The following is a 12,486-nucleotide window of genomic DNA, read 5'->3' on the forward strand; positions in this document are numbered from 1 at the left end:
TTTTACTGAATCTGTGGAAGCTCCGCCATAGCCACCACCAAACAACTGAGTTATTTTTACACACCGGCCAGCATCTGACCAATCCAACACCTTTCATTGTTTATACCGTTACAAAGAAAGAAAGAAAAATCATCGGGCCACCGAGCAAATCCCCGTTATGCCCAATGGCCAGTCCAGCTATGGCCGTGCCATCAGTTAACCCCTTAGCAGTCCTATTAGTCCCCTAAACCATCCAATGTCCCGTGGGCGGTACGTCCGACTGCTAACAGTTTAACCCTGATATCATCAGCTCCACTGTACTCTAATCCTGCAAATGAACACCTACTCCATGGTGTTTAAATCTGCACCTTCAGTGAGCTCTGCATAGTGTAGCAACAATCTCTCTCGGTTAGAGGAAGGAAGCATGGCATATGTGGCATACCATACCATAAAATTCACTTTAAGGCTAGAATTGGAAAAGCAAGGGACGCAGTGCTTTCCAAGTCAAATCTAAAAACTGGCATCAATTAAAACGTGCCAAGTTGAAAGCAATCTCTCTCCTTTCATCTCAAACAGCGTTCTGTCATTCCAGCCTGTCGCTGGAAGCTCTGTTTGCCTTGGAAACTGCTTGCATTGGAAAATGTAGCACGTTTCCTGTGTGTAATGTAGATAAATGTCTGGTATTTGGTGGGAGACTAGTGGGAGACCAGCATGCGAGGCAAACTGCTGCTAAAGGTAGCTAGCTCCTCATTCACTGCTCTGAGATCAGTGTCAAGCTGTGCTCTGTGTGAAAACAAATTAGCATTAGCGAAAAGACAAGCTTCTGTGATTTTTCATTGTAAAAGGGTGTTACACAGAGAAGAAGGTGTACAGTGTGAAAAGATGTCAATAAGTTGGAAGTACCAAAAGTTGTCAATAACTCTTTTACATTAGCAAAAAAAGCGTTGATCAATTCTATTTTAAGGAAATAGGAATAAGCAGCACTTTCAGATTAGCATGTCTGACAAATCACTAGAAAGTTTAACCAAGTGTTTTGCCAACACACCTCTCTACACACATCTCTATTTTTCATTATTTTTAATCCCACCTATGGATATGTACTGTGTCACACACTATTTAAGTCTTAAATTCAACCAATCTTTTATTATTGATATATTTTAATATTCTTTTTAAAGGATCAAATGTAGGCCTATGTTTCTGTGGTTTTGTAGAATGTCATGCATTACTGTAGATTAAACAGAGTAAAAGCTTTAAATGAGTTTGAATTTACCTTAGCCTTAAACATTTCCACTATTAGTTGTGGTCCATAAAACACTGAGAAGGAACATTTTTCTGTAGAATAATTACTTTTACTTTACTTATTTATTTACTTTTGATGATTTATCCACAATTTCAATTATCAATGCAGTTATACGTGTAATGAGGTGTTTTCATAGTGGTTTATTGTCTCTTTTGCTAAAGTAATGGTTCTTTTAAAAAAACAGAAAGAACCATCGAACACTCGTCACCGTCAGCAATCACTAAATATTTTTTACTAATATAATAGAAATAATAATATTTTACAATTCTTCGGCCAGGAATGACTGCAGAAAAGTAAAGAAATCTATGTGGAGTGTTATGTACTATACATGGTCAACATGGTATGTGTTAATCTGATAATCTGTTAATACCATATGTTTTAGTGTGTGTATGTGTGTGTGTTGGTGGAGGGGGGGATATATTGTAGTGTTTCATATGTGCATTTTGTTGTGCACACACCTAGAGGGCAGAAGTAATAATAATCCACCCGGTCGTTAAGTGATGACGTTACGAATCCTACTTCCAGGCCTAAAGTAGTCTGCGTTTAATATGGCTTTTGTGTTGTTAACATGTTTAATGTTTTGTATTTTCTTCTATTTAATCTCAAAAAGCTCCTAAAACAGTCAGTGATCACTGTTGACCTCCCTCGGCTTTTATTACCGCTAATCATTTATTTAAGCTCAGTTTTTAAAACCTTAGGATGTAACTACAGCCCAGCCCATGCAGCAGTATATGAATGACTAACCTCGTATTGTGGATGGATTATCTCAGTTGTTCTCCTGGCTGAAGTTTGGTCCTTTTACAGCATCCTGCCATGCGATTACATTTGTTCCTGACCACCGAGAACAATCACGTTAACGTTTATCGAGTGGAAAAAGAGTTAGCTTGTTTATATTATGCTAACATAGCTGTGTCGCTAGCGGTCACGTAGCACATCATTAGCTACAGCTAGCCAAACTTCAGTAACCCTGCAAACGTCACTGCTGTTTAGTTTTCTGTTTTCTGTTGGAAATGATAACAGAGCTGTACGTTTTAATTTGTTTCCAAAACCCCGCAGTCAGGACATGCTATATTGTATTTAGATAGAAGCTAGCGAGCTAACTTCCTGCTAACTTCTAACTCAGTTAAATGTCATAAATTCCGTTTTCATGGATGCCTGGATGTTAAACTCAATTGTTACACCTGGTAGAGCAGAACGCTGATCATTTTATTAAAGATGAAAGACAGTTTTTCAACTCTCAGTAATGCCATAGTGATCGTTTGATATATGGACCTGCAGCGGAGTTTAGGCCCAGACACGGCTAGTGACATCAGACTTAACGACCGGATTGGACTGGCTTTGAAGTTATAATTCAGTGACTGAAGATAGCCAACATAGGCACTCTCCATCCACACACACAGAGAAAGCTCCCAGCCACGTTACTCAGCCCAGTGATTTACAATAGGGGTAGTTTCACCAGGGGACATAGTAGCAATGGAAAATTAAATCAGGTAGAAGAACACAACTCTGTTAAGGACAGTAGTGCGGCCTCACTAATGAGATATTGAGCACAGAATAACAAGAACAAAGAAATATAGCCTGAGTGTCTCTTTCTTCCTTTCCTCTTTGTTTGCCTTTCAACCACTCAGAAAAGAGAAACTGCATTACTAAAATCCCTCTGGCAAAGATTAACATCTCCAGTCACTAATGCTAAAGAAGGGAGGAGTGGTGGCTGTTCTGTAGACATATAGGAAACCACAGGAACATTTGGTTTTCTATTTCATAGTACCTCAGTCTTCTTTAAGTAATCTGGAAAGCAATATAGGGGAGATATATGGGCAATAGTGATTTAAACAGCAAACTTTAGGGCTGAAAATGCAGCCAGAATAGAATAGAAAAGTCCCGTATTGTATTTGTACATGTACAACAAAATTGTGGGTGCCCCATGCCAATTTTGCAGGAATAAAATTTAAATAGTAAGACAGCAGGAATAAATAACAAACATGAGAAATATATAAAATCAAGACTAATATATATAAACAAGAGACAAAAGACATACATTAGAGCAAAAGTTGTAAAGCCTGTGTGTGAGTGGCCTGAGTGATGAGGGTTACTCAGACCATGGCTCAGATTAGTGGCTGGGTGGGCAGGAGTGGGGTTTTTGTGGCGTAGTGTTTGTTAATAGTCCAAATGGCCCAGGGGAAGAAGCTGTTAGTGAGTTTGGCGAGTCAAACAGGAGGTGGGTGGGGTCACCTGTGATGGCCCTGGTTTGTCTGAGACAGGAGAATCTGGCGATGGCCTCCAGGTGTGGCAGAGGACAGCCTTTTTTGGCAGTATTAATTACCCTCTGCACAGCCTTTCTGATCTCAGGTGTGGGCCCTGTGTACACAGAGCATGCTCTCCACTGAGGAGCAGTAGAAGCCCAGCAGTAGCTTCTAGTCCAGGTTTTTCTTCCTCAGGACATGGAGGAAGTGCAGCCGCTGTTGGGGCTTCTTTACCAGGGTGTTTACCGAGCTTTAACCTAGGAATAAGAGGGAAGGGGGCATCTGAGGGAGGTCCGGTTTGGTGATAAGGATGTCTGGGATTATAGAGTTGAATGTGGAGTTATAGTCCATGAAGGGCATCCTCACGTAGCTCTTCCTGTTAGCCAGATGGCTCTGCTCCACATATTTCATTTTTTCCCCCAAACCACTGTCCAAAAAAACTAAAACTAAGAGTAAAAAAAAGATATTCCTTGTAGTTGGTCATTAGGTTTGCACACATCTCAGGAGGGTTTTGGCCCTCTTTACAGAAAATCTCTAAATGCTTTAGGTTTTAAAGCCGCCTACAGCACATTTTCTACAGGACTGAGGTCTGGTGTTATAACCAGTGTGTTACCATTGGTGTTCTTGGTAACTGGTCCCAGTCTTGAGATCATTAACAAGCTCCTCCACTGCTATATGTTCTGTCTGACCGTGTGTGTGGGGAGTGGCTAATTTTTCTGATTACAGTCAAGTGAACTAAAGTTAACAATGATGATAACATAACAAGTTATTACTTCGTTGTTAGTGCAAACAAAAAGATTCCCAAAAAATGCTTCAAACTCTACTGCTGATGGCAAAGAGGCTAGCTCTGTTAGCTCATGCAATGTATTAATGTTGCAACCTTGGTCAGTAAATATAAAAAAGTCAAGCTGACAGGAAAAGTGCCAGCGGCAGAAAGTGGCAATTGAAAAATGTTGATAAAGATCCTTGTTGCCATGCCTACTGCGTGATGCCAGAAAAGTAGCAGAGACTTGGATTTCCTTTCTATTGGATAATGGGTCAGACTCAAAATATGGTGCATCATCTTCTGAAAACTGTCATCATTTACTCCATCACTTAAAGTGAAGAATACATCTGGAACATGTCATGAGTAAACATCTGTCATTGAGTACACAGAGATGACATAAACCAAGAAAGCTTGGAGTAGAAAATTATCTGCAATAAAAAAAGGACACTCACATTAACATAATGCACTAAGTTCTCCTGCTCGTTGACTTTGTAGGTCTTTATGCCGTACTCTTTGGCCAGACGGAGGATGCGGTTCTGTGTCGGTCCAATGTAGGCACCGCCTAGATCAACCCACTTTGCCTCCTTATTCTAAAAGACACATACTCGCAATTAGATCATGACAAAAAAGAAAGAAATGTCACAGATATTTCTGAAAAGGCTAACTGATCTATGCTTGTACTTCTACGCTCATAAATGACTTGAATGTAAATGTCTTTTTTTTTCTGTATGCCCATTAAAAGAAATAGATACACTATCTTGGTTGTAAAATTAAAAAGGCTGGAAAGTATTTATATTACTGTTACTGATTGTCTCTTTTATGAGCCGCTCCTACAGTAGTATTGACACTCTTTGCCTTACCTGCACAGTGAAGGTACGACCACCAACCCGGTCTCTGGCTTCCAACACTACAGGATCGAGCCCACTGGCTTTCAACAGCTTTGCAGCACTCAAACCTGCAGAAGGACAGAGACACCAACAGGACTTAAACATAAGGATTCAAGCAATATATGTGCTTTCTGTACTTGTAAAAAAAAGCAATAGCAAAAGGCACACAGGGATTTTAAAGGTCTTTTAAAATTAATGACAAAAAGGGCTTCCAAAAATCCTAATGCTAGTTAGGACATTGTTATACCATCAACAGCTATTCCCACTTTAATTGTTTTCCGTTGTGCATTTTAGCTTTTAGGTAGGCATGCAACTCTTAAATACAATTACATAACATTTGCTTTTCAAATGAACTGAGAGAGCTCTGGGAAAAATGGAGGGGGAAGGATGGGTGGGGGCTGTTGGGGAATCACAAACCAGCCAACCTGCTGATCATGTGGGGAGGAAGAGCTAACAAAAAAAGCACTGAGTACTCATTGGTTTAGCAACCGCAGAGTATACTGAAGAAAAACAGCTTTTCATACACTGACCTCTGGCACTCCTAGTTATACTTTAATTCAATAAGACTACTAAATGAATCTAGGCATGAACACACACACATGCAGAGAATTAGAGGGCAGCATATGGCTCTGAAGCGCTGATCTACAGGGCTGCTAAACACACAGAATATTGTTAAGAAGCTGTTCTTTAGAAGGGGAAACTGGGAGAAAAGGTACACCAAATTAAACAGCTGGACTGAGAGTCAATTCAAATTTGAAAATGTTGCTTCAAATCATTGTCAATGTGGACATCAGAGTCAGGAGCGAGGTGGTGGAGGCTCTGCCATGATTTGGGGATGCATTACTGGCAGTAGAGCAGGGCGATATGGCCAAAAATATTTATCACGATATATATTTGAAAATTTGCGATAACGATATAACTGACGATATAATTGATGCGAGACAAAATACAACTCCACAACATTACTAGCGCAAAAAGACAACCTTCCATTTATTTTCACTTAAACAAGAAGCTGGTTTTTATGTACATTAAAGCTTTATAAAAATGTAACAGTGCAAATGCAAATTCCTTGCTGAAAGTTTAACCAAAAGGCATTTCCAGTAGAAATGGGCTGACATATCCTGAGCATAACCATGTATAATATCCACTGAAGTTAAAAAGAGGTGCTTTGCAACATTAAACTGCAGTGTGCAGTACGTATTTTTCGGACCATAAGGTGCACGGGATTATAAGGCACATTAAGCGAAACAAAGCAGTCAGATAAATCAAACTTTATTAAACTCATTCTTCTTGCTTCCTCCACTTCTGTACCATTGATTCATTAATGTTGAATTCTCTGGCAGCTGCTCTATTCCCATGTTGTTGCAGTATATTAATGACTAACCTCGTATTGTGGATGGATTATCTCAGTTGTTCTCCTGACTGAAGTTTGGTCCGTTTACAGCATCCTGCCATGCGATTGCATTTGTCTCTAACTATAGGAACCTTCACGTTAACTTTTATAAGTGGAAAAGTGTTAGTGTTCGTCCTCCAGCTTCACTGTTTATGTTATGCTAACATAGCTGTGTCGCTAGCGATCACGTAGCACATCATTATATACCAGCTAGCCCAACTTCAGTAACCCTACAAACGTCACTGCTGTTTAGTTTCCTGTCTTCATTTATGTTGGAAGTGATAGCAGAGCTGTACGTTTGAATTTTTTCAGAAATCTCTCAGTCAGAACATGCATATATCATGCTTAGGTAACTAGCGAAACTAGCGAGCTAACTTCCGCTAGCTTCCTGCTAACTTCTAACTCCGTTAAATGTAATAACTTTTGTTTTCATGGATGCCTGGAAGTTAAACTTCATAGTTACACCTGGTAAAGCAGCAATGCTGATCGTTTTATTAAAGATGAAAGAATTTAGACAGTTTTTAACTCTCAGTGATGCTGCAGTGTTGTTTGACCTGAAGCATACGGAGTTTAGGACCCAGATTACTCCCAGATTTAAGAGCATCTTAGTCCGACAAATACGACAATAACGACGGCCGCTTGCATGTTCTGCAAAAAAATGTGCTTTGTCGTGTATCTGACGGACAAAAACCAAACCAGTTCCACATCACTGAAGTTGCACCATTTTTACAAAACCAATTCTGGTTCATCTGTTTCACTCAACAATCGGCCATGTGTGTATGAAAACAAAGGCACTGCGCATGCGCGTTTTACTCATATTCTATCGCGATATTTCATTTTCCTATCGTTGCCTAACATTACCGTGAACGGTATAATATGGCCCAGCCCTAACTGACAGTGTGGAAAAGTACTTTCAGATGTCAATCCACCATGGCACTGTGAATAAAAAGATGAAGAATCGCCTATGAGCAAGTAGTTGGTGACAGTGTGGGGGAAGAACTCCCTTTTAACTGGAAGAGACTAAAGGAAGTGGCAGTGAACAAATGGCGGATGACCGGCTTTTGATTGTGAGGGGCAGCCAATTTGGAACAAAGTCAGGCTTAAAGGTAATAGCGTGTTTTATTCTTGAGGATGAGCTGAGAACTTTGTTGAACTGTGCAAAGCTATTGGAGTCTAACAGAAAAAAATGTTAAAGAGAAAAACAGGCACTCTTTAATAAAACAAAAATGAGCATGCCAAAAATCACACAAAAGCCTACATACTGCATGTTATATTCATTGCATGTGCATCAGCAGACACTGATAAATGAGGAGCAGAGAAGAAGGGGGTAACTTGTAATAGAAAACAGCACAGAGCAAAATGTCTCTACTGTCAGCAGGTACCCACATCTGTGCAAATGTTTTCATGGCTTTCGCCCTAAATTCCCTTCTGGCCTCGCCATCTTCACCCCTATATTCTTTCCTGCCAAATCCGACTAAGCCCTATTTGATCTGGAAAGGTTTACATTAGTTTAAACAGAGTTTATTTTGCATTACCCAGCGTCAGCCTCCTCTCCATGTACAAAAGCGCTCAGCCTGTCAGGCTTTGCAGAAAGCATTAGACTTGACCAGGAGGAGGCTCACAAATCTCCATTAAATTGATGCTATTAACCTACACTTGGCTCAAAAGGTCACTCTCTGTCTTGGAAAACAAAGAGCATCTGTCTGCATCTCTTGTTTATGCCTACAGCAATCGCTGCAAAAGTAGCTTCCCGTTGGACTAGTCCTTTGATCAGAAAGCTTATTTATCCAAATCAAGGCTTCACTTTTTATCCCCCCTTTTCTTCAATTAAAAAACATGGTACAAAAGCAACTAATAGATCAAAAAGTGACCATCACTTCAAAAGGATGCCGGCTGAGTTTTCCCCTTATGTTTACTTCCATTCCCCCAACAACAATAATGAAAATGAACACACTCAGGCCGAGCTACTTCATGGACCAAAAAGCCAATGAGGCAAGAAAAAGAAATAAAATAAAATAGAAACCATCCAAGAATCTCAGTCAGAAATCAAAACCAATCATACAATTACTTTTTTTCTTCACTACTGCTTCATGCATTTGCTCTTTTTGTCTGTTCATACAGATAGAAAATGTTTTTGAATTTCTGTCTTTTTGCAATACTTACTGCAGTAGTTTGGAGTGCAAAGGTAAAAGGTCAGCGTCACTGAAGTTCTCTGGCTGTTACTCAAGAATTTATGAGCTGATTATGAATGCATTCCACACAAATGTCTAGTGGGATAAAAAAAGTTATGTTTTACATTCAAAAGGTCAGAAGTCAGGTCTGGAAATTATGTTGGTGGTGGCAAATAATAATACAATAAAAAATATTAGAAGCTCACAAAAAATTAAGCTAAAATCTGAACTGCTTTCTACATTTTAAAGAAAGACGAATTTTGACCTTAAATCAATTTTTTATGGAGATAAGCTAACAATGTTTCTGAATAAAACTTGGTCTCTGGTTCTGAATTTCTAGATGCAGAGGATCAATGGTGCAGCTGTTCCGGTGTAAAGCTGAAAGTGACGGCTGAAACTGCGGATTTACAGGTCAATGGACATTACCACCTTCACTTATGGCCACATATAGCTGGTAATGAGCAATCGAAGACGAGCTTGATATTTATCAAACAGATGTAGTTGCCTTGAAGTGCAATCTTCCTGACATCTGAGGAACAGCTGGTGTCAGTTCAGCGGTGCTTCTCATCCTTTGTGCAGATGTATTTAACGAGGGACCAGACAAGAGAGGAGGAGTAGTATAAGTATAAGTATTATATTATGGATCGCTCCCTGGGACACCTGGGTGCATTTAATTATGTTAACTTGCTTCCTCGCTTCCTGCCATCTCATCTCTTCTTTCTGTCTTAGTGAAAATGTGCAGGAGACATCCATGAACAAGACTGAAGAACACAGGAGAGAAAATGAGAAATCCTTGCTTCTATAGTATTAGTCTTAAGAGATCCTGTCCTTTTGAGGGATGCTTCCCTCGCTCTTAGCTCTTCCAGACACACTTATCTCACCTGTCCTTGCCTCTTTGAGGTGTTTTTAGGAGCTGGAACATCCTTTGTGATTGAGAAGGGTGAATGATTTTGAGGACACTGGAAAGAGGATGCAAGAACACTTCAGCTTTGGGGTGACTGTAGCTCAGGAGGTAGAGCAGGTCACCTACTAATTGGAAGGTAGGTGACCTTCCAAATAGAAGGTGGAAGGGGTGGGGGGGGTCTTAATTTCCAATTCGATCCAAGTCTGCTCCAGTCTGCATACCAAATATCCTTCATCAAGTTGCTCTGACTGTGAGTGTTAGATAGAAAGTGCTTACATAGAAAAAAAAAATGCTTGTGTGAATGAGGCAAGTATATATATATTAGGGGTGCAACGATACACAAAATTCACGGTTCGGTTCGGTTCGATACTTTGGTGTCACGGTTCGATAATTTATTAAAATTATAAATATATATTTTAACTCAAAAGTACAGTTTTTAAATTTAACCCTAACCCTTGTGCGCGTTTTTTATTTTGACAGCGAATGCGCACCTGCGGACCACTTATGTGCAGCCCTGGTTATTTAGCTCGTCATATTGCAGCCACAGAAATTATTTTGTCCATGAAACCATAAAGCTGCACTTTCTTTTTGCCTTATAGTCTGATTTGTCATAACTTCTCCATTTTGTGGTAAGCTTTACTTTGGCTGTCACTTCTTCACCCAAAAAGAGAGAGATCTGTCTTCATTTATGTTGGAAGTGATAGCAGAGCTGTACGTTTGAATTTTTTCAGAAATCTCTCAGTCAGAACATGCTATATCATGCTTAGGTAACTAGCGAAACTAGCGAGCTAACTTCCGCTAGCTTCCTGCTAACTTCTAACTCCGTTAAATGTAATAAACTTTTGTTTTCATGGATGCCTGGAAGTTAAACTTCATAGTTACACCTGGTAAAGCAGCAATGCTGATCGTTTTATTAAAGATGAAAGAATTTAGACAGTTTTTAACTCTCAGTGATGCTGCAGTGTTGTTTGACCTGAAAACATACGGAGTTTAGGACCCAGATTACTCCCAGATTTAAGAGCATCTTAGTCCGACAAATACGACAATAACGACGGCCGCTTGCATGTTCTGCAAAAAAATGTGCTTTGTCGTGTATCTGACGGACAAACACCAAACCAGTTCCACATCACTGAAGTTGCACCATTTTTACAAACCAATTCTGGTTCATCTGTTTCACTCAACAATCGGCCATGTGCGTATGAAAACAAAGGCACTGCGCATGCGCGTTTTACTCATATTCTATCGCGATATTTCATTTTCCTATCGTTGCCTAACATTACCGTAGGAACGGTATAATATGGCCCAGCCTAACAGACACTATCTCTACTTTTAAGATTAGGCTTAAAACTTTCCTTTTTGCTAAAGCATATAGTTAGGGCTGGACCAGGTGACCCTGAATCCTCCCTTAGTTATGCTGCAATAGACGTAGGCTGCCGGGGGATTCCCATGATGCATTGAGTTTTTCCTTTCCAGTCACCTTTCTCACTCACTATGTATTAACAGACCTCTCTGCATTGAATCATATCTGTTATTAACCTCTGTCTCTCTTCCACAGCATGTCTTTTATCCTGTCTTCCTTCTCTCACCCCAACCGGTCGCAGCAGATGGCCGCCCCTCCCTGAGCCTGGTTCTGCCGGAGGTTTCTTCCTGTTAAAAGGGAGTTTTTCCTTCCCACTGTTGCCAAAGTGCTTGCTCATAGGGGGTCATATGATTGTTGGGTTTTTCTCTGTATCTATGAAGCGCCTTGAGGCGACTTATGTTGTGATTTGGCGCTATATAAATAAAATTGAATTGAATTGAACATGGTATTTAGTTGTTTAGGAAGGGGGAAGTTTTAGGAGTGACGGCGGTGTTTTGAGATGTGAGAGATTTGCGACGTTTAGCGCAAATCTTGTGTAGTTAGTGTGTAGTGTAGTCAATAGTTTTGTTGTGTGTGTCAGAACAATGAGGCGACTGCTGAATGTTACAGGTGTTACAGGAGTGATACATCTCCTGTTGTCAGGCCTGCAGGTATCAGGCTGTTGTTCTCCTTTATCTCATAGTGGACAGAAATTATTTTTTGGAGTGGCACAAATAATTTGTGTGGCATCAAATTTGATGCAGAACAGCTGATTGTTCTGTAAATAGTTTGAAATGTTTATTTAAAAAAACGCCTTGGCTGCATTTTTAGGTAAACAGCTGCAAAAAACTTTGTTTACAAAACTCAGTTACTTTTTTGAAGAAGTAACTATATAATTAATTGCCCAACATTGGTCATTATATACTGTATTTTGCAGACAGAGAGTTACAGACTCTCTCCCAGACCACAGACTCATAATACAAGTCAGAGCTTTATAAAAAAAAAAAGAAAAAAAGTTGTGTTTTGGAGTTCAAGTTATTTTTACTTCCAATAGTGTTAACATACTACACAGGTCATGACAAGATTTTTTTAATTTTCATTGTAAGTGGGCTAAAGCAGTTAATTAAAAGTAGTCTAACATAAATGTAAATGCTGTAATTTGATTATTTTAATAAACCATGTAACTTGGATGGATTCGATGCTGGCGTGACCACAGTGCACACGTCTGCTGTTGCTCACAGTGGTCCAAGGGACCGCTCAGGGAGTTTGTGTGTTCGCTCAGACACATGAAAAATTAGAGGGAACATTGCATTAGAACGTTCATAACAGGTGGTCTTAATTTTATGTTTCATTGCTACAAAGGTCAGAGCAGGTTTAATATGCTTTGAAAGTTTGGTGTGCAATAATTAAAATAGCCTTCTTCATGTTTAGTTTCCACTCTAGGATCAGTAATCAGCCCTCTACTTGACCAATTCCAGGAAATGACTGCTCCCTGCCAAGAAAC

The 12,486-nt window shown here is 39.8% G+C and overlaps 1 protein-coding gene across 1 annotated transcript in view; it reads right to left on the reverse strand.

Moving 5' to 3' along the window:
* The window catches only part of LOC102300360 (amine oxidase [flavin-containing]), a 54,767-nt gene that overhangs the window by 11,193 nt on the left and 31,088 nt on the right, over positions 1–12,486 (reverse strand). The window contains exons 3-4 of the mRNA XM_005940063.3: positions 5,149–5,243; positions 4,741–4,878 (exon numbers count right to left, since the gene is read on the reverse strand). Coding sequence (XP_005940125.3) covers positions 4,741–4,878; positions 5,149–5,243 — 233 coding nt within the window. The remainder of the gene's footprint in view (positions 1–4,740; positions 4,879–5,148; positions 5,244–12,486) is intronic.

The sequence above is a fragment of the Haplochromis burtoni genome, unplaced genomic scaffold (assembly GCF_018398535.1).
Source record: "Haplochromis burtoni strain Fernald_Lab_line unplaced genomic scaffold, NCSU_Asbu1 Contig_280, whole genome shotgun sequence".
NCBI lineage: Eukaryota > Metazoa > Chordata > Actinopteri > Cichliformes > Cichlidae > Haplochromis > Haplochromis burtoni.